Below are 23261 nucleotides of genomic sequence, written 5' to 3' on the forward strand. Positions count from 1 at the left end.
GAAAACACCTGCAGAAGCAGCAGCTGCCACACGGCAGGCAGGTCGGGCACGCACCGCACCGTCTCGTCCCATCCCGGTGTGCAGGGTTTGTTCCCAGGCGCAGCTCCCCGCCCTGCCCAGCGCAGCGCAACGCGGAGCGCGGCCCGGAGATAACGGCGCTGCTTCGGGCTTAAGCAGAGCGCGGTGCTGAAGGCTGAAGGCGCGGGCAGTGCGCCGGATGAGGAGCGTCCCGGCTCCCATCCCAGCCCACCGCCCTCCCGGCCCGTCGCTCGCCTCACTGACAAAAAGCGTTTTGTGGGCCTTCAGGAAAAATCCTTCGCTTTAAAAGCTCGCTACCCCCCGCGCAGCCTTGCGGCGAACCGCGGCTCCGAGCCCAGCGCCGACCCCGCCGCGCTCCATCACAGCCGGCACCGCGGGCAGCGGCACGCAGCGGTTGTGCCCAGCTGTGCCACGCGGTGACGAGCACAGACGGGCGGCCACAGCCGCGGCTCCGTACGGGCCACGCCATCCCCGACGGCTCACGGCCACCCCGACACGCGGCCGCAGGCCGAGCTGCCGCCCGCGGTCACGGCCCCGCGTGGGCCGCACGCTGCGTGCCCGATGGCCGCACACGGGGACTCCGTGACCAGGGGACGCTTCACACCCCGCGGGTCGCGGACCTGCGGAGAGCCGAAAGCAGCACGAGGAGAAGGGCTGCAGCCGGGGCTCCTGCCGGACTCCTCGGAACAAGTTTCCCTTCCGATCCGACGTCTTCCGAGTGGGGCAGCGGAGCTGAGGCTGCGTCCCCGCTCTGCCGCCCCGAGGCACGGCGCTGCCCGCTCCCTGGCGCCGGGGTGACGGCCGGGATGGAGAGGGGCAGCGGAGCGGAGCGTTGCGGCGCGAGCACGGCGCTGACCCCGGCACGAATCCAGCTCTGCTCCTCGGAGCCTCCCGGCGCATCCCCTCCTCCCACAACTTCGCTCTGGCCACAGCTGTCCCGACCCCGCGCCGGATCGCGGCCCCCGCACCGCCCGCCCTACCTGCCCAGCCGCCCGCCTCCGCCGCCGTTTGCAGCATCCTCCCGCCGGCTGCTCGCTCCCGGCTGGGCGAGCGCGCTCCCGGAGGAGGAGGAGGAAGAGAGGAGGAGAAGGAGGAGGGGGGGGATGAAGGCAGCGCGCGCGCCGCCGCGGTCCCGTCCCCCCCGCTCCCCCCGCGCATCTCAGGGCCGCATCCCGCACGGTCCGGGCACCTCTCTGTCCCGGGGAACCCACGGAGCTGAGCCCCCCGCCCGCCTCTGCCGCTGCACATCGCCCCAAAGGGTTGGGGGTCAGTGGATGCCGGGAGGGGCACACAGAGAAGGGTGAGCTGAGGGCGCCCAGGGCTGGGGACAGATGGTGCCACCAGGTCTCAGTTTTGCCTCTGAGCTTTCCCCATCAACCCCAAGAAAAGGCTCCCACATCCTGTAGGTGTGAGCATCAGCAGGAAGCTCAGCCTCACATAAACTTCACGCCCTGGGAGCAGCGGAGGCGGCACCAGGGGAGCTGAGGTTCTGCTGGTGGTTCTGACCCGGGGCCATCGCTGTGCATCACACAGGGTGCACGGGGGGACTCAGATGCTCCGGGAGCACAAAGTGGGGCCGTGCCTGCTCTTCAGCCATCGCTGCTGGAGCGCAAGGCACCCGCAAGGCAAAGGCTGCTCTGCTGACACCCAGCCGCCTCATGCTAAGATCAACATCCTTTAGAGTGCGAAAGCACATGTTTTCCTATCGCTGTTGCTGTTATTAATATTTTAGCAGCTCCCAGAACCTTTAAGCGGGGCTGCACGGTGCTGACACGGGAGAGCAGATTTTAAAAAGCCCCACTCCCCACCCCAAGGAATCGTCTGTCTAGACACATTATGTAACCACATTTTGCCCTCCTCCAGGACATCGCACAGAGGATCTCAAAGCACTTCACAAACTGCTAATTAAGCTCTGCAGGCCGGGTGAGAGGGAATTGCTCTGCCTCTCCGGGCTCCCCGACCAAGAGCACTGTGCTCGGAGCAGATGCACTCAGGGACTCTCATCTCCAGCAGCTCTCACCCACACACTGCTTTGCCATAAAAGCAGAACCAATGCCGGGACAGAGATGTCTGATCGGCCCTGGAGCTGCCGGCAGAGGGGCTGAGGACTTGCAGGCTCTGAGCTCTGCTGAGCACACAGAGCCCAGTGGGTGCTCACAGGCAACCTCAGCCCCCGGGAGGTGCGACCCGTGGGCACAGAGGCAGAATCCACAGCAGCAGACATCAGACTGCTTGCTGGTGGCCCAGCAGACTCAGCTTTGCTTGGTCAGCCCCAGGTCCCCTTCCTGGTCACCACCTAAGCTGGAAGAGCAGAGCAGCACCACCAACTCTCAATGTTTTGATTTCTAAGGATCCTTTCTCTGAAGCTCACATATTTTTGCCATCCCATCTGATTTTTACAATGTTGGGTATTTCTTCCCCTTCCTACAAACAATTACAGGCCCTCTAATGGCTTTCAAACCTTGCATTACCTTGGCTGTCAGGATCTCGACAATTACAGCATAGCCACCCTCTCCAAGGAGCACACAGGGCTGTAGCTCCAGCATCCTTTCTTCACCCACATTAACCCTCGCAGCCTCTTCCTGCCCCTCCCCAGCACAAACACACACAGCTGGTCACAGCCCACCTTCCAGCCACGGGCTGCCCTGGGAACCCCCAGCTTCCACCTCAGCAGCAGGACTGAGGATTGTGAACACACCTGCAGCTGGGGGAGGCCTTGTTTCAAGGCAGAAGACCAGGTGGCACCAATTACTCTTAACAGGGCACAGATTTGCACCAGCTGAGGTTTTGAATGGGGCTCTGCAGGTGCTCTTTCCCATTAAACAAACGGGTTTTGCTGATTAAATTCCTCACACAAATGTTTTCACTGGAGTTATCCTCACAATCTGCTGCACTTCCTGCACAGTGCAGCCCAGCCGCATCTCCTTCCTACTCGACTGGCTCAGAGCAAACTCCAACTTATGGCACCAAAGCTTATTTTTCTGCGTGGCGCAGAGAGAAAGGGCAAAGCAACGCAGTCACCACACGCAGCCCACGGGCACAGGGGGACACGGTGCAGCCAGCAGAGATGGGGAGCCCCGCGTAGACCCCGCACAGCCACTGCCCTGGGAGGAATCAGACCCAGCTCCACTTTCCAGGAAGCCTCCCTGGCTCCTCGGTGGCCGTGCTGAGCCGTGCCAAGCTGCTCCAGCAGCTGCTGTGGCCATTCAGCAGCTGTTAAGCCTATAATTGCTCCTTGAGTCATAAATACATTTTTTTCTTTGGTGAGAGCAGCTCTGTCAGGGAATTAAAATCATTGCAAAAAGCCCGTAAAGATTTCACAAATGTTTCAAATCCAGATCTATGTATCTTCATGGCTGGGAGAAGGGGGAGGCAATGGGGAGACAAGGGGGGTTGGATGCTTCCAGCCATCACGAGTCAAAGGCATTTTGCAGGGCTGCAGGGTGCACAGGGCCACAGCTGGGGGACGTCGTGGTGGAGACACAGATGGGAGGACAGGTGCTGCTCCACTGGCACTTGGGAAGCAGCACATGAGGATGGGGTTTGTCCCAGCCCAGATCAGGACGTGGCTCCATTGGTTATGTAGCAGAGCACAGCAGAGTTCAGAGGCTGCTGCATGGCAGGGATGCTCTGTGCCCACAGCAGGGACACGGGGTGCACTTTGCCCCTTCCTGCCCCGCAGCAGCTGGAAGGAGCAGAGGGCATTGCGTGACTTCAGAAAGAAGCACCAGGGACATCACTGCTGTGTTCACAGGGTTGCTCAGCACCACTCACTCCTGAGGCCACCCCCACTCCATCCCGTGCACTGACTATTTTTAGGTGCCAACCCTTCTCTGACGACCCCTGTGTTAATATTGAGAAATATCCAGGTAGGATTAGAGCAGCTCTGTGCCCCACTGCCCTCTTTGCCAGACCCCCAGGCTGCACTGCTGCTGGCAGCCGGGAACCACCCCAGGGCCCCACATCCATCCCTGTGCCCCACATCCATCCCTGTGCCCCACAGCCATCCCTGAGCCCCAGCTGCTCACCTGAACACCCCTGTGAGCACCAAGTCCTTCTGCTGGGAAAGGCACTGGCACAGAAGGCAGTGCGTGGCAATGCATGGCAGTGCACAGCAGTTGTTCTTCCCTTCCCCCTGTAACTTTTAATTAAAACCTACAAAAGATGAGATAACCAGTCCTCCTGCATAATTGCAGGGAGTAAATTTTATTGTATAGAAAGGCAATTTAAATTTTTAATAGACTTATATTTAAGGAAGAGCAACACTTTGAAGGGATCGGGTGGCAAAGGCGAGGAGAGGAAGAAAGATGGGTTTATTACATGTTCCAAACAAAACTGTTATTTTAGGGGAGTTTTGTGCTTCTTCCTAATGAGAGACGAATCACATCAGCTTCAGTTGCTGTAGGAGGAAAATTAAACCCAAACTGCTAGGAGGCCCAGCCCCTGGCTCCCAGCTCACCTCCCAGCCACACTGCAAAGCTCACAGACATTCAGAGGTGGGACCTGATGTCTACATTGATTACAAATAAATTATCTACACTTAATGTTTACATGAAATTCCAGACCAAGCTTTCTGTTCAGAAAAGCCTTGATGTGTGTGTGGGAGTTGGGGAGTGGGGCAGAGGGGCTGCTGAGCATTGAGACCCCGAGCGCAGCCTGGGGGGGCAGAGCAGGGCAGGGCTGTGGGGGGCACCTGGTTGGATGGTGGGGGCACAGCTGCTCCCCCCAGCTCCCTCACTGCTGCCTGCCATCTCCTGAAGGTTACGGCTGCCTCTGTGGCTCAGGAATGTCACCGAGGCCAACGCTGCTCCAGCAATAGAAATAGCCATCTCCCTGCAGAATAAGCCTAGTTCTCATTTTCCTTTCTCGGCATCCCTCCCCCAGATGCAGGCTGCCCTCCCTGCAGGCTCCCCACCTCCCTCAGCCCCACCTGGGTCGGGGGCAGATGCATCCCTGCTGTGCTGGATGCTGATGCTGTGGGTCCGTGCTGGGGAAACAGAGGCACAGCTCTGCCCAGGGACGCAGCCCCACGTTGTGCCTCCGCAGCTCTGCGGGCTGTGCAGTGCTGCTGCATCGGCTGCAGGCAATTTCAGCCGTCCCAGGTCCCACACGGTGGGGACAGGACATCGCTGCCCCATCACGGCTTTGCCTGAAGCCACCGCAGGAAGCTGCGTTGCTCACCCAGGTTTGTTGCTTAGCTTGGCCAGAGGAGACGTTTTTTATAGTTTAATGCAGCTGGAGTGGGGAAAGAAAATCTTGACAGGCCCGTGGTGTAGAGAAATAGTAAAAGAGAAGAAATAAAAGATGATGGAAATTGTTCTGCTCTCATTGCAGAAGAGAGGGAGGGGAGCTACATCCCCTCCTGTGCTGGGCTGGGCCCTGGCAGCCCCCAGCTCCCCATGCCCACAGCATCCGCAGAGCAGGCCAAGGGGACGGACCCACAGCCACTGCCAGGCGGAGCACCCGGCAACAAGTAAAGGGCGCACAGGGATGTAAACCCTCCTGCCTCGACATGCAGCCCTTCCAGGAGAGCATCACAGAGGAAAGCATCCCGCCCACAGCAGTGTGTCCCAGCTGCAGCTGTGCCCACTTGGCCGTCAGCAGGAGCTGAGCAGCTGCCCGCCGCGGTGGGGCAGGAGGAGCAGTGGGGTCACCTTCGGTATCTGCACAGCCCTCGCTCTGCAAGGAGAGCCGTATCTCATTTCTTCCTCAATTAGCTCCTGATTATCAGTGTCCCAGGGCCCCTTTCCAGTCTCTGTTTAATGCACCATTAATAATTCATTTCTCAGATAGCAAGAATGCAGTGCGAGGTTAGGGCTTTGTGACTAATAACTACCAGAGCAACCCTCATCTCCAAGGGACAAATGAAGGGAACAAAAAATAAAGTGAAAGAAGCAAAGATAATGTGTTTCGTGGCCTTTAATCAAACACTGGATAAAGACTTTGATTACTCGGGTGAAAAACACACAGGTACACGTGTGCTCAGCAACTGCAGGCTGCTCAGCTCCCACGCCTCACCAACACCACCACAGCCTTGCTGGCACCACCCATCCCCATCCCATCTCCATCCCCATCTCCATCCCCATCCCCATCCCCATCCCATCCCCATCCCCATCCCCATCCCCATCCCCATCCCATCCCCATCCCCATCCCATCCCCATCCCCATCTCCATCCCCATCCCCATCCCCATCCCCATCCCCATCCCATCCCCATCCCCATCCTCATCTCATCCCCATTCCATTCCATCCCATCCCAGCAGAACTGCTGCCAGTCTCAGCACCTTCCAGGAATCCCCCTAATTTATGGTGGGCAGGGAGCCAGGGGTCTGCAGGGCTGGGCCCTGCAAAGCACACTTTGAAGGAACACGTTTCTGTCCTTCTCCTGCAAACAATGAATCAGGAATGCAGTGATATACAAAGCTCATTTGCATCAGCTCATGAATGGTGTCAATACACAGAACATCCCCATTACACCTTCTGCTCCTTGCCTGGTGGAACTCAGGTGGGTTTACTGGGACGAGAGCCCAGTGCACTTCTGGGGTTTTCCTGAGCTTTCCTCGGGGGGGAGATGATGTGATGAGGCCAGCAGGAGCTGCAATGGGTCACCAGCACAGGCTCTGCTGGCCGGGCAGCTCCAGGCTCCCAGGATGGATCCAGCCCACGAAGGGGACAGGAGAGGGGGAATCCAGCATCAGCCTTGAGGTGCGGCATGAAAGCACTTGGTGACAGCTGCACATTAAGTGTGATGGGTTTTTGACAGATCCAATTATAAAGCCAGGTCTCAGCAGAATCACAGCCCAGATATTTAGTGCATGAAATGTTGTTTGGGAATTATTTGATATTTTTGCTTTGTGTTCCTGGTCCTCTCCAGAGCCCCGGGCTGTGCGGACTCCAGCCGTTATCTCTGGTCACCACAGCCGCCTGCGCTGCTCTGCTGAGGCACCGACCATCTGCAGGTGCAGATCTGCCCTGGAAACACCCCTCTATGAAGGCACCCAAGCACAGGGCTGGAGCCACACCGCTCCTTTTTGTCCAACGCGTGGCCAGGATGAGAGTTTTCCTTTAATTTTATTTCTTCAATAGCAGCCGAGGGGGCAGCGCTGCACGCAGTGCAGCTGGTGCAGTGATGGCAGGTGGAGAGGAAGGTTGGGATAAAGCTGGCAGCACCGCAGCGGTTGGAGCAGAGCTGTGTCATTGTGCCCTGGCTCTGAAATCTGGGAGCTGCCAGGCAGGCAGATTTGCCTTTGCACCTGCAAAGCTGCTTCATGCTCCGCCGGCTGCAGCTGAGCCTGGGCACACAGGAACTGCAGGGAGCAAATTGAGCTCTGCTACGGCCCTTCAGCAGCAGCTCCTGGGGCTCCTCGGGGTGCCTACCGGGGCCTGCAGCCCCTCTTGCCCCCACTGCACATGTGGAAGGAGGGGAGCAAGCAGAGAGAAGAGAGGCACTTGATTTTGGGGTTGGAGTTGCACCACGATGCACGCTTTCCATCAGCCTGGAATTTCCCCTGCTGCAGAGATTTCCCTCGTTCTGGCTGCCCCAGGAAAGGTCACCTCTGCATTCCCAGGCTCAGCAGAGTGCAGGAGCTTCGGGTGCGCTGGAAAGCAAAGCTCAGCCCCTCGCCCCCTGTGCCCACCGGTGCCACCAGCCCAGCCCTGCTGCTGCCCATCATCTGCCAGCACCGGGCAGAGGGACGGAGCTGCCCAGCCCAGCACTGCACTCAGAGAGGCCCCCCAGCGCCCCTCTGGCTGCAGACCTGCAGGTTCTGAGTTTCCATTTGTCTGACTTTATCTCCAACCCTTCGGTTCTCATTATTCCTCACTCAGCAAAGTTAAAGGGCTTTTAATACCTGGCACTTTTCTCCCCAGGAAGGTGCTTGTACACTGCACTCAAGGCACATCTCAGGCTACTTTTCGATAAGCTAAATAGATTGAGCCGTAAGTCTCTGTTAAACACCCGGCCTCAGGAAGGGCCAATCTGAGACGCTTCCAGGCAGAGGGAGCAGAGCTTTTTGCAGCTGGTGCACTGAGAGGTGAATTGTCGCTCTGTGATGTGCCAGAGATAAATGAAATGGGATGAATAAAAATAAATCCTTGCATTGTCCTCGATCAGGAGAGCTCTGTGGGCACGCACTGCTGCAGGACGCTCCTGCACCGTGAGCCCACCCCATAGAGAGCCCTCACCTGCTGGGCTGCAGGAACTCACCTGCAACGGAGCAGGTAGAAAACACCTTCATAGCACTTTTAGCCACAGAATTTGCTGCAGCAGCTGTTTGCTCCGGGTCTAATGGTGCCTGACTGTGCTTACAGGCAGGGAGTTATGATGGCCGGGAACGTAAGTGCTTTGGGGAGCTGAGATAAGCAAAGATGCTCCGAGCCATGGGCTTAAATCCAGGGGTTATTGACAGGGATGTGTCAGTGCACAAGGACTGGTCCAGCAGCCCTCGCTAATGCCTGCATATCGACAGGCAATTGTAGTGATGAAGTGGGGCTCTCAGTCTGTTTTAATCACAGGAGAAGCCTGTCCGGCTCTGGGCTGCACAAGGAAGGAGGTGGCAGGGGGACGTGGGCCTGGAGAATGGAGACCCTCAGCCCACCGCGTCTCTGTGGCTCTGAGGTCAGAGCACGAGTACGCTGCAGACCAGGCGGGTGTGGGAGTGACCTGAACCGCCGATGGGAGGGGAGGAGCCCCCCGCCCCACCCGGAGCTGGCTGCCCCGGCACCAGGAGGATGTAGGGCAGAACTGCCGGGGGGAGGGAGGGTACAGACTTCTCCCTCTGAAGGACGATGGCTCTGAAGGACCAGCCAAGGTCACAGCAGCAATCACTGTAGCTCAGCTGCCCTCTGCCATTGCACCCAAGGTGCCCGAGCTCCACGGAGGGGGCAGCCAGACAGGGCTGGGGGTAAAGCAGGGATGGGAGGAAGGAGCAGAGGTTGGACGCAGACCATGAGCTGCCTCCAAACCCCACACAGCCCATCGCAACGCTCTCGTGGTCCCATATCCCACGGGGTCTGCTGCACCTCTAAAGATGGGGAAGCTTGGGGCAACGTTGCAGAAGCTTCGGTTTGAAGGAGCAAAGAGGATAAGGGAACAGCCGGCTCCATGCAGACTGAGAGGTCAGTGCCGCAGGCGCCTTCAGGTTAACTCACAGCCTGGATTCTCCAAGCACGAATCAGGGCAATTAGAGCTTAGCAAAACGATCTGGGGTCCCCGCAGAGGGGCCTTATCCTGCGGAGAGGGCACCGCAGCCCACAAAGAGCTCCAAATAACTCACGCGGCCTCATTACCCGGTTTCTGCGGAGCGGGAGCGCGGCTTCGCGCTGCCCCCAGGGACCCCCGCCTGAATTTGGGCTGAGCCCCACGGCGGCCGCTGCTCCCGAACAAAGCCGAAGCCCCGGGGCGGCCCCGCACAGCGCCCGCAGCGGAACGGGAGCGGACTTCCCTCTAGCGACCGCCGACGGGAGAGCGCAGCGGGGCGGGCCGGGGAGGAGGAGCGGGGTGGGAGCGCGAACAGGGCGACGCGTTCTTTGCCCCGAGCCCAGCTCGCACGATAGAAGAGGCAGCACAGCGCTTTCCAGGTACCCACCACGCGCCTTGACAACGCAGGACGCCCGACTTCACAAAGCAGACGCGGGCCGTCGGTTCGCTGCGCGGATGCGGCGCCGCGGGAGCAGCTCCAGCACTGCGGGGACGGGAGCCGCTGACCGGCAGCGGGGGCGCGGCGCTGCCCCGTCCCGGTACCGCAAGTCCTTTAGCGGAGTTCTGCGGTCAGTCCCGCACGATTGCGGCTGCGGAGAGCAGAGAGGTGCAGCCCGCCTGCGGGGGCCTGAAGCGATGTCCTGTCTCAGTGGTAATGGAAAGGTTCCCCTCGCCTCAGGTGTGGCCTGGGAGCAGCCCTGAGTGAGTCGGCTCTACAGGGATTCGTCCTGGGTGCTGGAGCAGTACTCCAGGTAGCTGAACTCCTCGATGGGGAACGTCACTCTGCTCCACTTCTTGTACTTCTTCTTCTCATCCGGGGTCACCACCACAAAGTTTTTGATGCTGAGGATGGGTAAGGTCACGTTCCGATAGATCATCTCCATTCCCCACTCCTGTGTGGACAGGGAGGGGACGCTCACACACACGGTGACACAACCCTGGGCTGCAGGACCTTGCACCTGGCCCCGTGCCTGAAAGCTGGAGGCAGCTCCTTGCTCCCAGCACACATCCCCTGTAGGAGCTGCCCACAACAATGTTCCATCTGTGCAGCACCCACAGGCCAAAGGGAAATGCAGCTCCTGTTTCTTGCTGCATGGGCTGAGTGACGGCCCAGGAGCTCACCTGCCTGCACTCACTGCACACAATGCGGCACCCGGGCTCCCAGTCCCTGAACGTCCGCTCGAAGTGTATTTTCCCAGGTGAGACTGTATAATAAAACCTGTAAGAAAGGAAACAAAAGGCACTCTGAAGGGGTGTCCTGGGGACAAAACTCAGCTCTCCCACAGTCCCACACAGCCCCTGTGACCTCCCCAGACCAATGTCCCCAGGGAGGAGCAGGCAGCAGCCACCCCCTGTCTGGGCAGAGCTCTGCTCTGACCACTGGACTCTGCCCGTCCCCTCCTACCTGAAGTTGGGGTTGATGTTCACGTGGTGCATGGCCTCCACTGTGCGGATGTCGCTGCCGCGGCACACGGCCACGTTGCAGTTGACGCAGTGGAAATAAACATCACCCGGGTCGTGCAGCTGCCGCCTCTCACTGCTCCTGGCTTCCTTCACTCGCCAGCTGAGAACAGCATTTTTCTGCAACTCCAGGATCTGCAAGGAGGGCAGAGAGGCAGGAGGATGGGGTCAGCAAGGGTGACACACAGACGGGCCGCAGGTGCAGTAAGAGATTTGGCCATAGAGAGATGCAGCATCCCAGGGAGGACAAGCTGCACGGGAGGACAGAGACGTGCTGTGCCATACAGTTCCTACTATCCCTCTCCAGAAGCCAGCACGCCTCAAGGGGAGAGCAGACACCTAAAATCAGTGTGCAGAGGGCTGTGCCCACAGGCAGATGCAGGAAGGAGCAGTGCAGCCTTCCCTGCGCTCACCTTCAGGCGATACTCCCTCTCAGGCATGGCTTGCACTGCGCTGATGGCCCTCTCCATGAGCTCCACCAGGTTCTCATTGAGCTGCTCCCGGAACACCTCCCGGCTGCTGGCTTTGGCGAGGACAGAGTACACACTGTTCTGGGCACGGGCACGACCCCGGGCCTGCAGCAGAGAGAACAAACACTGTGGCGTGGCTGAGCCCCTCACGCCACAGAATGCACGGGGCAGGGCAGAGTGCTCCCCCTGCACCCTGCACCTCCACGGGCAATGCTGTGCCAGGGCCGGGCTCAGCCCGAGAGCTGTCAGTAGGCACCAGGGGTGTGGGGGGGTCCCCAGGTGCCACCCAGGTGTCTCAGGGCTGGGGGGATCCTGGGTGCTACCTGCACCATGGCAATCTCGTTGGTCATCAGCCCGTAGCGCACCACAATGTTGCACTCAGGGATGTCCAGGCCCTCCTCGGCCACGCTGGTGGAAAAGAGCAGGTTGAGCTCTCCGCTGCGGAACAGTGTGATCACGTCCTGCTGCTCATTCTGGAGAGAGAAGGGAGGACACTTCAGTGGTACCCCAGGACTGAGGGCTGCGCGTGGCTCCGAGCCCCTAACAGCACCCACGGCACCCACAGAGCGTGCAGAGAGGGGTCGGGCTGGACCCCCACCCAATTCCATCCCATCATCAGCCCTGGAGCACAGCGGGGCCGTGCACACCCTGGGCCCCCCACCTGGGTCATGCCCTTGGCCTGGTTGCTGTAGCCGGAACCGGTGAGCACGGCCGCCCTGATGTGCCGCCCGCACAGCCCGTCCATGTCCTGCAACCAGCTGAGCAGGCTGTGTGCGCTCTGCCGCGTCTTGGTGAAGACAATGCCACGAGATAGCCTCATGGGCTGGAAGTGCTCCTGCAGGATCTCCTCCAGTTTGCTCAGCCGGGGGTTCTCGTAGCGCCGGTCTCCAGCCAGTGCCAGCAGCGTGGCCCTGTTCTCTGCGCAGAGAAGTGGGTGTGAGGGCTGCGCCCCAAAAGCAGCCTGCACCGCCCTGCTGCTCCCCTCCACCTCTCCTTTACCCGCAAAGGTGGTGGCCAGGAAGCGCTCGGTGGGGTCCTTTGTGTCCCTCTCGTCAGCATAGAACTGCTGCAGGCACTGGAAGGCATCCATCATGCGCACGGTGTCGTTGATCAGCAGTGCATCGTTGTACCGGCGCAGGTGCAGCGCGCACACCCGCGTCTTGCGACAAAACCTCTCTGCCGCTGGCAAAGAACAGTGACAGTGGGGTCACATCCCGCCCCACCAGCCCATCATCCCCCCAGGACCCTCACCTGGGCGAGTTCCTCACCTCTGTTCTCCAGCTCCACGATGCGCTGCTCGTACACCTGCGTGCCAAAGTCCTGTGGCAGTCCGGGCATCTCCATGTGCTCCTGGATCTGTGCCATGATCTTCTTCAGCCGTTCGCCAAAGGGGTCCTGGGGGCAGAGGGGGCTCAGGACCCATGGGACTGGGGATATTGCTCTGGCACAGCCAGGGGGGTTGGGGTGGTTTGCAAGGCAGGACCCAGGTGGGCTCCGGGTGAGGTGATTCCTGCAGTTGGCCTAATCCACATTGGGAGTGGGCACCAAACAGCCGGGGGAGACCCCCGACTCAGCAGCAAATGAGAACTTTGGGGTCACAGGGAGCAGCGCTGTGGGCTCAACCCACCACCTCTCACCAGTGCTCTCTCCTGGCACAGGTCATACTGCTTCCTGGGCTGGGGCACATGGCTCTGCAGGTGCTGCGCGTGCTCCCGCGCTGATGTGATCACCTCGGTGTCCAAGTTGGCACAGATCTGAAAGGGGAGAGCCCCAAAGGCAGCCCTGAGGCCTAGCTGCCCAGCAGCACGCAGTGCACAGCAGGATGCCAGAACCCACCCCATTTGGAGCCCCGGAAGCTCCTCCAGGAGCGGGGAGCAGCACCCACCTGCAGGATGTGCTTCACAGCCCCTTCGAAGGAAGTTTCCCCCCCGGTGCCAGGGGATGCTGTCAGGCCCAGGATCTGCGGCAGGTCCCGCTGCCCGCCGAGCTTCTTCTGGAGGTAATTCAGCATGATTTTGTTGTAGACGGCTTCCTTGTGAGTGTGGTGGCACTCATCTATCACCAGCAAGGAGAAATCTGTGCGGGCAAAGCAGGGCAGCGGGGTGAGCCGCTCATCCCGGGGCAGCCCCCAGCCCGGCCGTGGGGTCCCACACCCACCCGTCAGCTCCACGTGTGCCTCCTCCTCCTCGCTGAGCAGCGCGTTCTGCAGGATCTGCGCCGTGCAGATGACCACGTCGCTGCCCTTCGCCAGCTGCCCGAAGAAGCACTTATGGCTGCTGTCCCCGCTGACCGCTGACACTTTGAAGGCATCGCGCAGGACGTGGAACTCCTTCTCCAAGTGCTGCTGCACCAGGTGCACCTGAGGGGCGCCCATAAGCTCGTCAGTCCCGGCCGTGGCCCCGCCGTCCCCGGGGGTGCGGGGTCCTCGGGCACCTTGTTGACCAGCACGGCCACCCGGCCGCCCCGCCGCCCCTCCAGGTGCCGCCTGCAGACGTGCACGGCCGCGCGGGTCTTGCCGGCGCCCGTGGGCAGCCACACGATGCTGTTACGGCCGCGCAGGGCCGGGGCCACCGCCTCCAGTTGGTACTCGTGGAGCTCCATCGCCGAGTCCCGGCTGCGGAACGGAGCACGGGAGGAAGGGAGGGCGTGAAAGGAAAGCGGGGCCGCCCGCCGTGCCGAGCTGCGCTGGGTGGTGGGGGAGCCCCGGCAGAGCCGCACCGCACCGCACCGCACCGCAACCCCGCCGCCTCCGGGCCGCCCCCCCGCCGGGAGCCTCGGATCTGAACAGAAACCGAAAGCAGGCGGAGTTCCGCGGCGTCATCGCGCTCCGGGGCGGTTCCATATCAGCCCCCCGTGCCCCCAACCACCGCCCATCCTCTGCCCCCCTGCCCCCCGGGCACTGAGTTCAGCCCCCCCCCGGTCCTGCCGCACGGTCAGGCACAGGGACAGCTGGCTCTGCACAAGTACATTTAATTAAAAAATAAAAAAAAATAATAAAAAAAAACAAAACGAAACCAATCCCAACAAAACAGTCACGTGGAATGGGTGGACGCGAACAGTGGGACAGGGTCTGGTCCCACCCCAGCAAGGCCAGTGAGCCTGTAGAGCAGCACCAGAGTTCACACAGCAAGGACAGCACGGGGGGTAAGGCAGCAGGCGATCAAATGCGGGACGAGGGAAGAGGACACGTTAACTCTACGTGGGATGCGTCCCAGCACAGCTCCCATGGAGGTACGGGGACACACGGGCATAAGGAGGGATGCAAACAGCCAGCCCCAGCCCCGGGGCTGCAGGACAGCAAGGGGGAGGGGGGGGTAGCCCCCCAACCACAGCTAGGAGCTGGAAGAGCCCCCACCACTCCCTGCAGGGCTACAGGCAGTGGGGGGAGAGCAGACGGCTGTGCTCCTGCAGGAGGGAAGAGCTGATAGAGGCAGCTGGAGGAGGGACATCCCCCAGCTCAGCACCTCTGCCCTGCAGCCCGGGGGGGCAGGGAGGTGCCCCACAGTACATTCAAGAAGAGGGGCCGGCGCTGCCCGTGCACGGACAGGAGCAGGGGCTGAGGTCCGTGCAGAACACCAAAGCACTTGTGTGCCCCTGCCCTGGCACCGAGCGGGGGCAAAGGCACAACCCTGGGGGGAGAGGCAGCCCCGCTGCAGCCCCCCCTTCCACAACCCCCAGAGAGGGACTGGCAGCACCGCAGCTGCCCACTCCCCCCCGTCCCCCAGCAGCAGCAGCAGCAGCAGCAGCCCCCGCCCACAGAACGGGGCCGCATCCCGGATGGCCTCTCTGGGGGCGGCAGCAGCCCTGCCCCTCCCCGCCAACGGGAGCAGGGGGGGTCGAGGCAGCCACAGCGCATCCAGACCACCCCCTACTTGTCGATGAGCCCCCCTTCCTTCAGCTTGAAGTAGAAGAACTTCTCCAGGGTGTTGGCACACTTGCAGTAGTCGCTGTCGGGCGGGTTGTACTCGCGGCAGTTGGTGATGATGCGCTGCAGGTCGGCGATGAACAGCTTCTTGGTGACGTAGTAGCGGTTCTTCAGGCGCTCAGTCATGGTCTTCAGGTCTGGGGGTGGGAAGGAGTTGGGCCCCATCACACCACTGTCCCCTTCCCCCCCCAGCCCTGCAGGTAGGTCCCCCTCCTGCCACCAGCCAGTCAGGGGGGTCCCTGATGGGTCCCATTCTGCTGCCCGGCTCTCCCCCTGGGACACCCCCTGCCCAGCAGTGCTTTGGGGCATGCTGCAATCCCCCGTTACCCCCACAGCCCCCAGGCACCCACCAATAGGGAAGCGGATGATTTCATAGTAGTCCGGCGCCTCCGACTTCTTCACCGGCTCCATGAAGGGCCACGCGCTGGGGTGAGTCTGGGGGCAGAGGGGCAGAGTTACTGCAGCGTCTGCCCTGCGCTCACAGCCCAGGCAGAGCCGTGCCAGGGACACCTGGCCATCCCCTCCCAGGGGCAGCACGGGGGATGGCTCAGGAGCGCACACCCGCCCCGCACCTTGATCTGGGCCAGGAGGTTCTTCAGGGTGTTGTAGAGCTGGTCTGGGTCCTTCAGCTCCTTCCTGCAGGGCAGAGCAGAGCCCATCAGTACGAGGCTCCTGCACCCCAGTACAGGGCTACTGCTGGAGGGCCAGGGGTGGCACGGAGCAGGAGCCCACAGCTCCGGTACGCCCTGGGACCCCTCACTCACCCCTTCTCCTTCCCCAGTGGTTTCCAACCCGTTTCTCCTGGAAGGAAAGGGTCAGCATCACCAGAGGGCTCTGCCCCCATACACATGGGGCAGCGCACCTCACCAAGAGGTCTGGATGAGCCCTGCCACCCCCATCCCCCGGGCAGCACAGAGAGCTCACGGATGCCAGGAACGCTCTCGATGGGGATCTGCCGCACGCCCTCCTTGAAGCAGGTCAGGCCAGGGTAGACCTTGCGGATCTGTGCTTGCTTCCTCTCAATCAGCTTCTTGATGATCTGCAATGGGAAAGTGGCACGTCAGCACGCACTGCAGAACATGAGCCCCCAACAGACCCAGAGCAACAGCCAGGAGCAGCCCTTCCCCAAATGGCACTGCAGTAATCCTGTGAGCATGGCTGCAGGGGTGAGTGAGGGATGGTTCCCAAAGGCTGGCACACTCCATCCCCTCACTTCTGGGGGAGTCAAAGGTACCTCCTTCTGCTTTTTGATGATGTGGGAGAGCTCAGTATAGGGGATTCGGGGGTTCAGCTCACACTCCATCAAGGTTGCCCCCTCGTAGTCCTTGATGTAGCCCAGGTAGCGGCTCTTGGGGACCTTGATGTCCTTGGAGAAGCCCTGGGAGGGGAGGAGAAGTGGGAGGGAGCTCAGGGACAGAGGGTCAGGCTGAGGGGAGCAGCAGGGAGAGGAACCCACCTGCTTCTTGAAGTAGCCAATGGCGTACTCATCGGCATAGGTGAGGAAGTAGAGGATGTTGTGCTTGATGTGGTACTCCTTCAGGTGGTTCATCAGGTGTGTCCCGTAGCCCTGGGGGGGGCTGCCGTGAGGTGGGGTCCTCACACCCCCGAGGCAGCCTGTAAGCCCTCCCAGGGGGGTTATGGCCTCACCTTCACTTGCTCATTGGATGTCACGGCACAGAAAACGATCTCGGTGAAGCCCTGGGTGGGGAACATGCGGAAGCAGATGCCCCCAATCACACGGCCATCCTTGATGAGTGCCAAGGTCTTGTGCTTCCTGCGGCCAAACCAACAGTGAGACGGGGGGAGCCCCACGCAGCCCCCGCAGCCCCCAGCACCCACGGGTCGAAGACGAGGCGGGTGATGTACTCCTTGGGCATACGGGGCAGCTGGTGCGAGAAGACGTTCTGCAGGCCCACCAGCCACATCAGGATCTTCTTGTTGGACTTCTGCGAGAGCGAGTTGCCAATGACGTGGAACTCGATGATGCCGCGGCGCTCCTCCAGCCGGGCGGTCTCATCCCGCGCCGCGTTGGCCGACAACAGGCTGGTCTGCATAGGGGGCAGCTGAGCCCCCCCGGCCCCAGGACCTCAGAGCCCCCGAGATGCCAGCACCCCACGAGCTGCGCCCCACAGCGGTGCCGTCCCCGCGTGCCCCCCCAGCCCGTACCTCAGGGCCCAGCATGGCAGCGGGGTCGGTGATGGTCAGCATCACCTCGTTCACCAGCTCCATGGGGATGTCGCCCATCACGCGGATCCTCTTGGCATCCTCCAGCGTCAGGCTCTCAGGCAGCTTCCGCTTCTCCCCTGGAGCAGCATGCGGCTCGTCAGGCAGAGCCCCCAGCGCTGGGCTGGAGCTGCTCCCGCTCCCTGCGCTGCCCTACCCGGCAGAGGCTCCGGCGTGCTGGTGTCCATGCTCGTGGCCAAGCTACTGCTGCTGAGCTTCTTGCTGAAGAGCGGTGCGGTGGGCACTGTGACGGCACTGACGGTGGCTGCAGGAGAGCAGACGGCCATAAGCACGAGGAAGCCCCATCCAGAGTGCAGCAGTGACAGCACCGGCCCAGCCATCAGCCTACGGTACCTGGGCGTGACACCAGCTGGGCGCCCTCCGCAGCTGGCACAGTGAAATCCGCCTCCCATATGGGCGAGTTCTCACCATAGATCTCCTCCTCCAGCATGGACAGGAACCTGGCAGGGAGCAGCGTGCCGAGCTGGGTGCGCACAGCCCCGTGGGGAGCACGGGGGAAACGGCCGCGCAGATGGCAGCCCCGTGCCAGGCACCTACTTGGGGAAGTGGGTGAGGATCAGCGTGCGCTTCTCCGGCACCAGTTTGTCCTTCTCCACCCGGAACTTCTCCAGCAGCTGCCGGCGGGTGACAGTGAAGATGGACTTGAGGAGGCTGCGCCCGAAGACGTGCGTGGTCTCATAGCGGGGAAGGCTGTCGCAGCTCTGCGGCACGTGGCAGTAGCACAGCCACCTGCGGGAGAGAGCGTGGGGCTGGGACCCCCCGGCAGCAGTGCTGCTAAAGACCCGGGCAGGGGCGGCCCCCCCCTCACCTGGTGTAGTTGACCTTGTAGGTGGCCACGTCATCGTTCTGCGAGCGCTGTCGGAACTGCGACGGCGTCTCCAGCTTCCAGTAGTTGAGGCAGAGCAGGAACATCTTGGAGAGCTCATACATCGTCTGCCGCTCCTTGGGCGGGAGGTGGCTGAACTTGTACTGCACGAAGTTCAGGACCCCCTGGGGGAGAGGAGTGGGTTGGGGAGCGCCAGGGCCGCGGGTCACCGCACCGCAGAGCCCAGCTGCCCACAGGCACCTCCAAGATCCAAGCGGGAGGCCTGGAGAAGCAGCAGGAGCAGAAGGGCCACCGCCGCCGCCACCACACGCACACTCACATTTTCCACTCTCAGCAACAAAGCTGAGAGCTCCGTGAGTTTGCAGCACAGTGCGTGGGGTCACCACGATGCCAAAATGCCGCTGCGTTTGCTCAATTGAAGGTTTTCAGCCCAGCCTGTCCCCAGCTCAAGTCCCCAGCACAGCCCACAGCAGCCTCACCTGTTCGATGTTGGGTTTCTCAAACGGGGGGCTCCCCAGCGACCCCTCAACCACCGGCTGGCTCATCTGCAGGATGCACTTCCTGAGGAGCTGCAAAGACCCCACGGGACACCATCACCACCTCAACGCCCGCTCCTTCCCCGGACACCTCCCTTCCTGGGAGATCAGACACTGCAGCTCTGCAGCTCTGAAATGGGGCTCACAGAGCGCAGCTGCCTGCAGGTCGGGCAGAGGGTGAGCAGCAGGACAGACGGACGCACCTTGAACAGGTAGAAATAGACCTGCTTGGTGTCCGTGTCCTCCTCCTTGTGCACTGACATGAAGAGGTTCTCCACGTCCACCACCATGCCCAGCAGCCTGTTGATCTCCTCCTCCGAGACATTCTCCAGGTGGGACACGTGGTCGGCTGCGGCAGACAGCACACGGTGAGGGGTGAGGGGGGGCACCGCTCCCCATCCCGGGGGTCCCGGGGATGCGGGGGGGGGGGAGGTTACCCAACGCGTGGCCGCAGCTGCGGCAGGGCTCGCTCAGGTTGGTCACCGGCTGCTGCAGGTCCATGCGGGGGGCGGTGGGAGGGTTGGGGTTCTTCCAGCCGTTGCACTTGCAGGCATCGTTAGCCTGCAGGAGGGACGGGAGAGGCCATCACACAGCAGCCCAGCGCACGACGCAGCCACCAAAGGCCGAGCGGCTTCACCCACCCGCCGTCCACAGAGCCTCAGCACCCCTCCCACCGCAGCGCCGAACGCTTTCCCTGGAAGCCGGCTCAGGGTCGCGCACCCCCGGCCCGCGCTCACACCGCGCCGCTCAGCCCGGCGCCCCCCGCCCGCGCGCAGCCCCGCGTCCCCTCCCGCACGGCGCGGCATCCCCGCCCCGCAGCGCCCCGGCCCCGCGCCCACCTTGCAGGCCGAGAACACCCCCAGCTTCTCCAGCTTCTTGCCGCGGGGGAAGCCCCGCACCTGCGCCTTGCGCTGACTCGCCCGCTGCTGCTGGCTGAGCCCGGGCCGCGCCGGATCGCTGGAAGCCGCCCCGCCCGCCCCTCCCGGAGCCGTTCCCCCGCTCCCCGCCCCGGCGTTCGGCGCCGCCGCCGTTCCCGGAGCCGGCGGGGGCCTCCCGGGTTGCGCGGCCTCCGGCTCCGCCATGCCGGGCCCGGCGTGCGCTCCGAGCTCACTGCGCCTGCGCGCCGGGCACGCCGGGAGCGGCGGCTCGCAGCGGGGAGGGCGGCGCGCGGCGGTACCGGGACGGCGCCCGGCGCTCCGCAGCCCCGGACGGGAGCCGGGCTGGCGGCCGGGCGCTCCGAGCGCGGCGTGCCGGCACGAAGGCAGCTCCCCGCGGGCTCGCCGCGGAGCCGCGGCTCGGAGCGCCCATCCCGGGGCTCTGCCGGTAACGCGGGGCCGAAGCTCGGCGGGGGGGCTACGGGCGGGCGCCGGCCCGGAGCCCGGGACCGCGGGAACGGATCCGCCGCGCCGCCAAATACGGAGCGCGGCCGCACCCACGGCCGGCAAACACGGAGCGGACGGAGCCCGTCTGCCCATACATGGAGCGGCTCCGCCCGCAGCCCCGCGAATGGGCGCGGTTTGGCGGAGCGTCCTTCGCGGGAAGCCCCGCGGCGCCTGGAAGGTGCGAGCAGCGGCGGGGCGGTGCGGGGGGGCACGGCTGCTGTCCCGCCCCGACAGCGCGGCGAACGTCCCGGCGCCTTCCCGAAGAGCCCAGCGCCGTGTCCCCGAGGGCTCTCCGTGTTCGTGTCGCCGTCCGTAGGCGGGAGCCCCCCGGCCGGGGCAGAATGGGGCGATGTGCCGGGGATGCGCCCTTTGCAGCACAGTGCAGCTCTCGGGATGGCCGTCCCGCTGCGTGAGCACAGCGAGGCCAATCCGGCAAACACACGAGCCGTATATGTAAAAGTCAGGGACGTTTATTACATATCAAAAAAATCTACACGCTTTGGCCAGAGATCCCCCCGTCAGGGCCGGCACAGCCCCGCTCTGCGGCCGGCGGTGCCCCAGCACCGGGCTCAGCCCGGCCCCGCGCTGCTCCATCACGCCTTGGCTCTCTCTCCTCCGTCCTCGGCGTTGGCCGCCGGCTGTGCCGCTGCTGCTGGCAGCTGGATGGGCACGTTCCTCTCGTTGGGCGGCGGCAGGGCCAGCCGGGGGGCCTCGATGCGCAGTTGCCCCTCGCTGGACAGGGAGCAGCTCAGCGCCTCGGCGTCCACCTCCTCGGGCACGTCCCACTCGCGCTTCAGCACCTCGTACTTGTAGGAGAAGGAGCCCTTCTCGTCCGTGCTCTGCGTCTCCTTCTGCCCCACCAGCACCACCTTCCTGCCCACCACCTTCACCGACAGCTGTTCGGGGGCGAAGTCCTTCACGTCCTGGCAGACGGAGAAGCCCTCCCCGGAGCCCTGGGTCAGAGCCGCGCTGCTGCTCGGTGCCCGCTCGATGCTGACGCGGTTGGAGCTGCTCCCGCTGCTCAGAAGCTGCTCGAAGCTGCTCATGAACTGCCGAGCCCTCTCCATCTCCATCCGTATCTCTCTCTCCAGCTCAGCAAAGAGGGTGCCCGGGTGAGGCCAGAGGGTGCGGACGGGTCCCAGCCACGGGAACAGAGACCCGGAGGTGGGCGGCATGAAGTGCAGGCGGCAAAGCATCTCTGCGGTGCTGCGGCTGAGGCTGTGCGCAGGGCTGGAGCGGTGCTGGGCTGCCGCCGGGACGCGGGGTTTTATCCTCCTCTTCCCGGGGGTGTGCCCCTTCCAGAACGCTCTCTCCCCACGCACCCTCCTGGAGCCATCGCCTATTTTTGCGCGGCTGATTATCCGCCGGCCAAAATAGCGCCTGCTTCTGGGGCCGAGTCACCCTCCGCAAATAGGGAGCTGCAGTCACCGCCGAGGCTCGGGTTTCTGCAAAGCCACCGTGATGCAGCACGCGGCACCGCCGGCCGAGGGGGCAAACAAAGCCCTCCCGCAGCCCCACACTGCAGCGCGGGTCGCGCCGCGCAGGGACATTCCCACCCCGACGGTGTCACCGCTGCCCGACGCCTCTCGCACTTTCCAGACCCACCCCACGTCCAGGACTCCGTGCAGCCCTGAACGCAGCGCCTGTGCACCCTGCGTGGGGCGGGCACGGGTTTGCTTCGGTGTATCCCGTGGGGTCCCGACGGCGCCCGGTGGGTGGGACGCATTGCTGCAGGGGGGTCCTGAGAGTGGGGCGGGGGGGGAACGGGCCGAGGGGAGGGGATGGCAGCGAGGAGGGGAGTCCGGCCCCGCTCCCAGCCGGGAAGCAGAAAGGCCACGGATTTTTGGCAGGGGCGGCTCGGGCATCCCGCTCGGAGGCTGAGGTGATGCTGCTAATTATAATTCAGGAGAGCAGAACTGCAAGAGTAAGAGCGAAGGTATGTGGGCCGTGAGGTAAGAGGTGCCTCACCTCAGCGATGAGTAACAAGAATGAGCTCGAACGGGCCAGAAAGAGCCGCGCTCTTCTCCCGAGGGTGACGGCATCCGCGGGCCGAGGCTCCTCCTCCCGGCAAGGGAAATAAAAGCCGCGGGCGCCGGAGCCGGAGCACAGCGCTCCCAACTCCCGGAGAGGAAACAGCTGAGAGCAAAGAGCTGAGAGCAGCAGCAGCAGCAGCAGCAGCAGCAGCAGCAGCAGCAACAACAACAACAACAACAACAACGATGCTTTGCCGGATGCACCTCGCTCCTTTCGCCTCCAGCTCCCTGGCCACCCGGCTGGGCACGGTGAGGACCCTCTGGCCGCACGCAGAGACCATCTTCAGCGAGCTGCAGCAGGAGATGGAGAAGGCTCGGCAGTTCATGAGCAGCTTCGAGCAGCTTCTGAGCAGCCACGGACCCATCACTGCAGAGCAGGCTCCGAGCAGCAGCGCAGCCCCGGTCCAGGGCTCTGGGGAGGGCTTCTCCGTCTGCCAGGACGTGAAGAACTTCGCCCCCGAGCAGCTGTCGGTGAAGGTGGTGGGCAGGAAGGTGGTGCTGGTGGGGCAGAAGGAGACGCAGAGCACGGACGAGAAGGGCTCCTTCTCCTACAAGTACGAGGTGCTGAAGCGCGAGTGGGACGTGCCCGAGGAGGTGGACGCCGAGGCGCTGAGCTGCTCCCTGTCGCCAGAGGGGCAGCTCCGCATCGAGGCCCCCCGGCTGGCCCTGCCGTCTGCTGCTGAGAGGAACGTGCCCATCCAGGTGAGCCCCGCGGCTCCGCAGCCCGGGGCAGCCAAGGATGGAGCTGCCAGCAAAGCCAAGGCGTGATGGGACGGAACGACGGTCTGCATCGGGACCAGCAGAGACGGCAGTGAGTCTTGGGCTGTAGCCCAGACGTGCTCCATCCACCGTGTTTTTCACTATACTGGAATGTTCTTGCTTTTGTATCCAATAAAAAATCCTTTTGCATAGAACCTGGTTGTGCTTCTTTTTGGGGGGATGATCGATGGGGTGGCTGAGCCTCGGCCTCAGCTCTTGGTGGGTGCACGGAGAGGGTAAAACTCTGCTCTTGGTTCTACAGAGCTGAAGCAGACCCACTGTGCTGCTCAGAGCAGGGTGAACTCCCTGTTCTCCCACACTACAGCATCTCCTGCCCACGCTGCTGCCTGCAGCACCTCCATTGCCCTCATGCTCAGACCAGTGCCTCTA

At 62.8% G+C, this 23261-nt stretch overlaps 4 protein-coding genes across 6 annotated transcripts; 1 reads left to right on the forward strand and 3 right to left on the reverse strand.

Annotated features, from left to right (window-relative positions):
• Positions 1–9608: 9608 nt before the first annotated feature.
• Positions 9609–14002, reverse strand: DHX58 (DExH-box helicase 58). Of its 2 annotated transcripts, none has more exons than XM_085211105.1 (12): positions 13754–14002; positions 13324–13525; positions 13052–13242; positions 12804–12920; positions 12435–12561; positions 12166–12348; positions 11828–12084; positions 11490–11639; positions 11110–11271; positions 10641–10831; positions 10358–10454; positions 9609–10128 (listed from the first exon to the last, which is right to left on the reverse strand). In XM_085211105.1, exons 1-12 carry the CDS (start codon positions 13985–13987, stop codon positions 9949–9951), a joined length of 2091 nt encoding a protein of 696 aa, XP_085067231.1. In that variant the 5' UTR covers positions 13988–14002; the 3' UTR covers positions 9609–9948. The 2 variants fall into 2 exon arrangements, with proteins under 2 accessions (XP_085067231.1, XP_010723025.3); XM_010724723.4 differs by having other exon boundaries at positions 13600–13976.
• Positions 14003–14120: 118 nt separating this feature from the next.
• Positions 14121–20331, reverse strand: KAT2A (lysine acetyltransferase 2A). Of its 2 annotated transcripts, none has more exons than XM_085211077.1 (18): positions 19537–20331; positions 19135–19258; positions 18901–19046; positions 18641–18730; positions 18144–18325; positions 17873–18064; positions 17669–17775; positions 17472–17579; positions 17258–17394; positions 16931–17139; positions 16739–16865; positions 16548–16658; positions 16326–16469; positions 16016–16130; positions 15856–15892; positions 15664–15727; positions 15442–15526; positions 14121–15228 (listed from the first exon to the last, which is right to left on the reverse strand). In XM_085211077.1, the coding sequence occupies exons 1-18, from the start codon at positions 20170–20172 to the stop codon at positions 15035–15037; spliced, it is 2808 nt and encodes a 935-aa protein (XP_085067203.1). In that variant the 5' UTR covers positions 20173–20331; the 3' UTR covers positions 14121–15034. The 2 variants fall into 2 exon arrangements, with proteins under 2 accessions (XP_085067203.1, XP_085067202.1); XM_085211076.1 differs by having other exon boundaries at positions 16931–17154.
• Positions 20332–20533: 202 nt separating this feature from the next.
• LOC100547911 (heat shock protein 30C-like) lies at positions 20534–21424 on the reverse strand. The gene has a single exon (XM_010724676.4). It carries the CDS (start codon positions 21273–21275, stop codon positions 20673–20675), a length of 603 nt encoding a protein of 200 aa, XP_010722978.1. The 5' UTR covers positions 21276–21424; the 3' UTR covers positions 20534–20672.
• A 228-nt stretch (positions 21425–21652) lies between these two features.
• Positions 21653–23026, forward strand: LOC100549141 (heat shock protein beta-11). The gene is made up of 2 exons (XM_010724677.3): positions 21653–21790; positions 21986–23026. The coding sequence occupies exon 2, from the start codon at positions 22299–22301 to the stop codon at positions 22878–22880; it is 582 nt and encodes a 193-aa protein (XP_010722979.2). The 5' UTR covers positions 21653–21790; positions 21986–22298; the 3' UTR covers positions 22881–23026.
• The last annotated feature ends 235 nt before the right edge of the window (positions 23027–23261 follow it).

This window comes from Meleagris gallopavo, chromosome 29 (genome assembly GCF_905368555.1).
Source record: "Meleagris gallopavo chromosome 29, MGAL_WU_HG_1.1, whole genome shotgun sequence".
Classification (NCBI taxonomy): domain Eukaryota; kingdom Metazoa; phylum Chordata; class Aves; order Galliformes; family Phasianidae; genus Meleagris; species Meleagris gallopavo.

Coding starts and splice junctions, on each gene's coding strand:
- LOC100547911 (XM_010724676.4), bottom strand. CDS start 21,275: ATGCTTTGCCGCCTGCACTTCATGCCGCCCACCTCCGGGTCTCTGTTC.
- KAT2A (XM_085211076.1), bottom strand. CDS start 20,172: ATGGGCAGACGGGCTCCGTCCGCTCCGTGTTTGCCGGCCGTGGGTGCG. Junction 17,580..17,668: donor CCAGCTGGTGTCACGCCCAG/GTACCGTAGGCT, acceptor GCTCTCCTGCAG/CCACCGTCAGTGCCGTCACA. Junction 15,527..15,663: donor ACCTCCTGGCCCAGATCAAG/GTGCGGGGCGGG, acceptor CTCTGCCCCCAG/ACTCACCCCAGCGCGTGGCC.
- LOC100549141 (XM_010724677.3), top strand. CDS start 22,299: ATGCTTTGCCGGATGCACCTCGCTCCTTTCGCCTCCAGCTCCCTGGCC.
- DHX58 (XM_085211105.1), bottom strand. CDS start 13,987: ATGACGCCGCGGAACTCCGCCTGCTTTCGGTTTCTGTTCAGATCCGAG. Junction 12,921..13,051: donor CTGTGAAGCACATCCTGCAG/GTGGGTGCTGCT, acceptor CTCCCCTTTCAG/ATCTGTGCCAACTTGGACAC. Junction 12,085..12,165: donor CCTGGCCACCACCTTTGCGG/GTAAAGGAGAGG, acceptor TTCTCTGCGCAG/AGAACAGGGCCACGCTGCTG.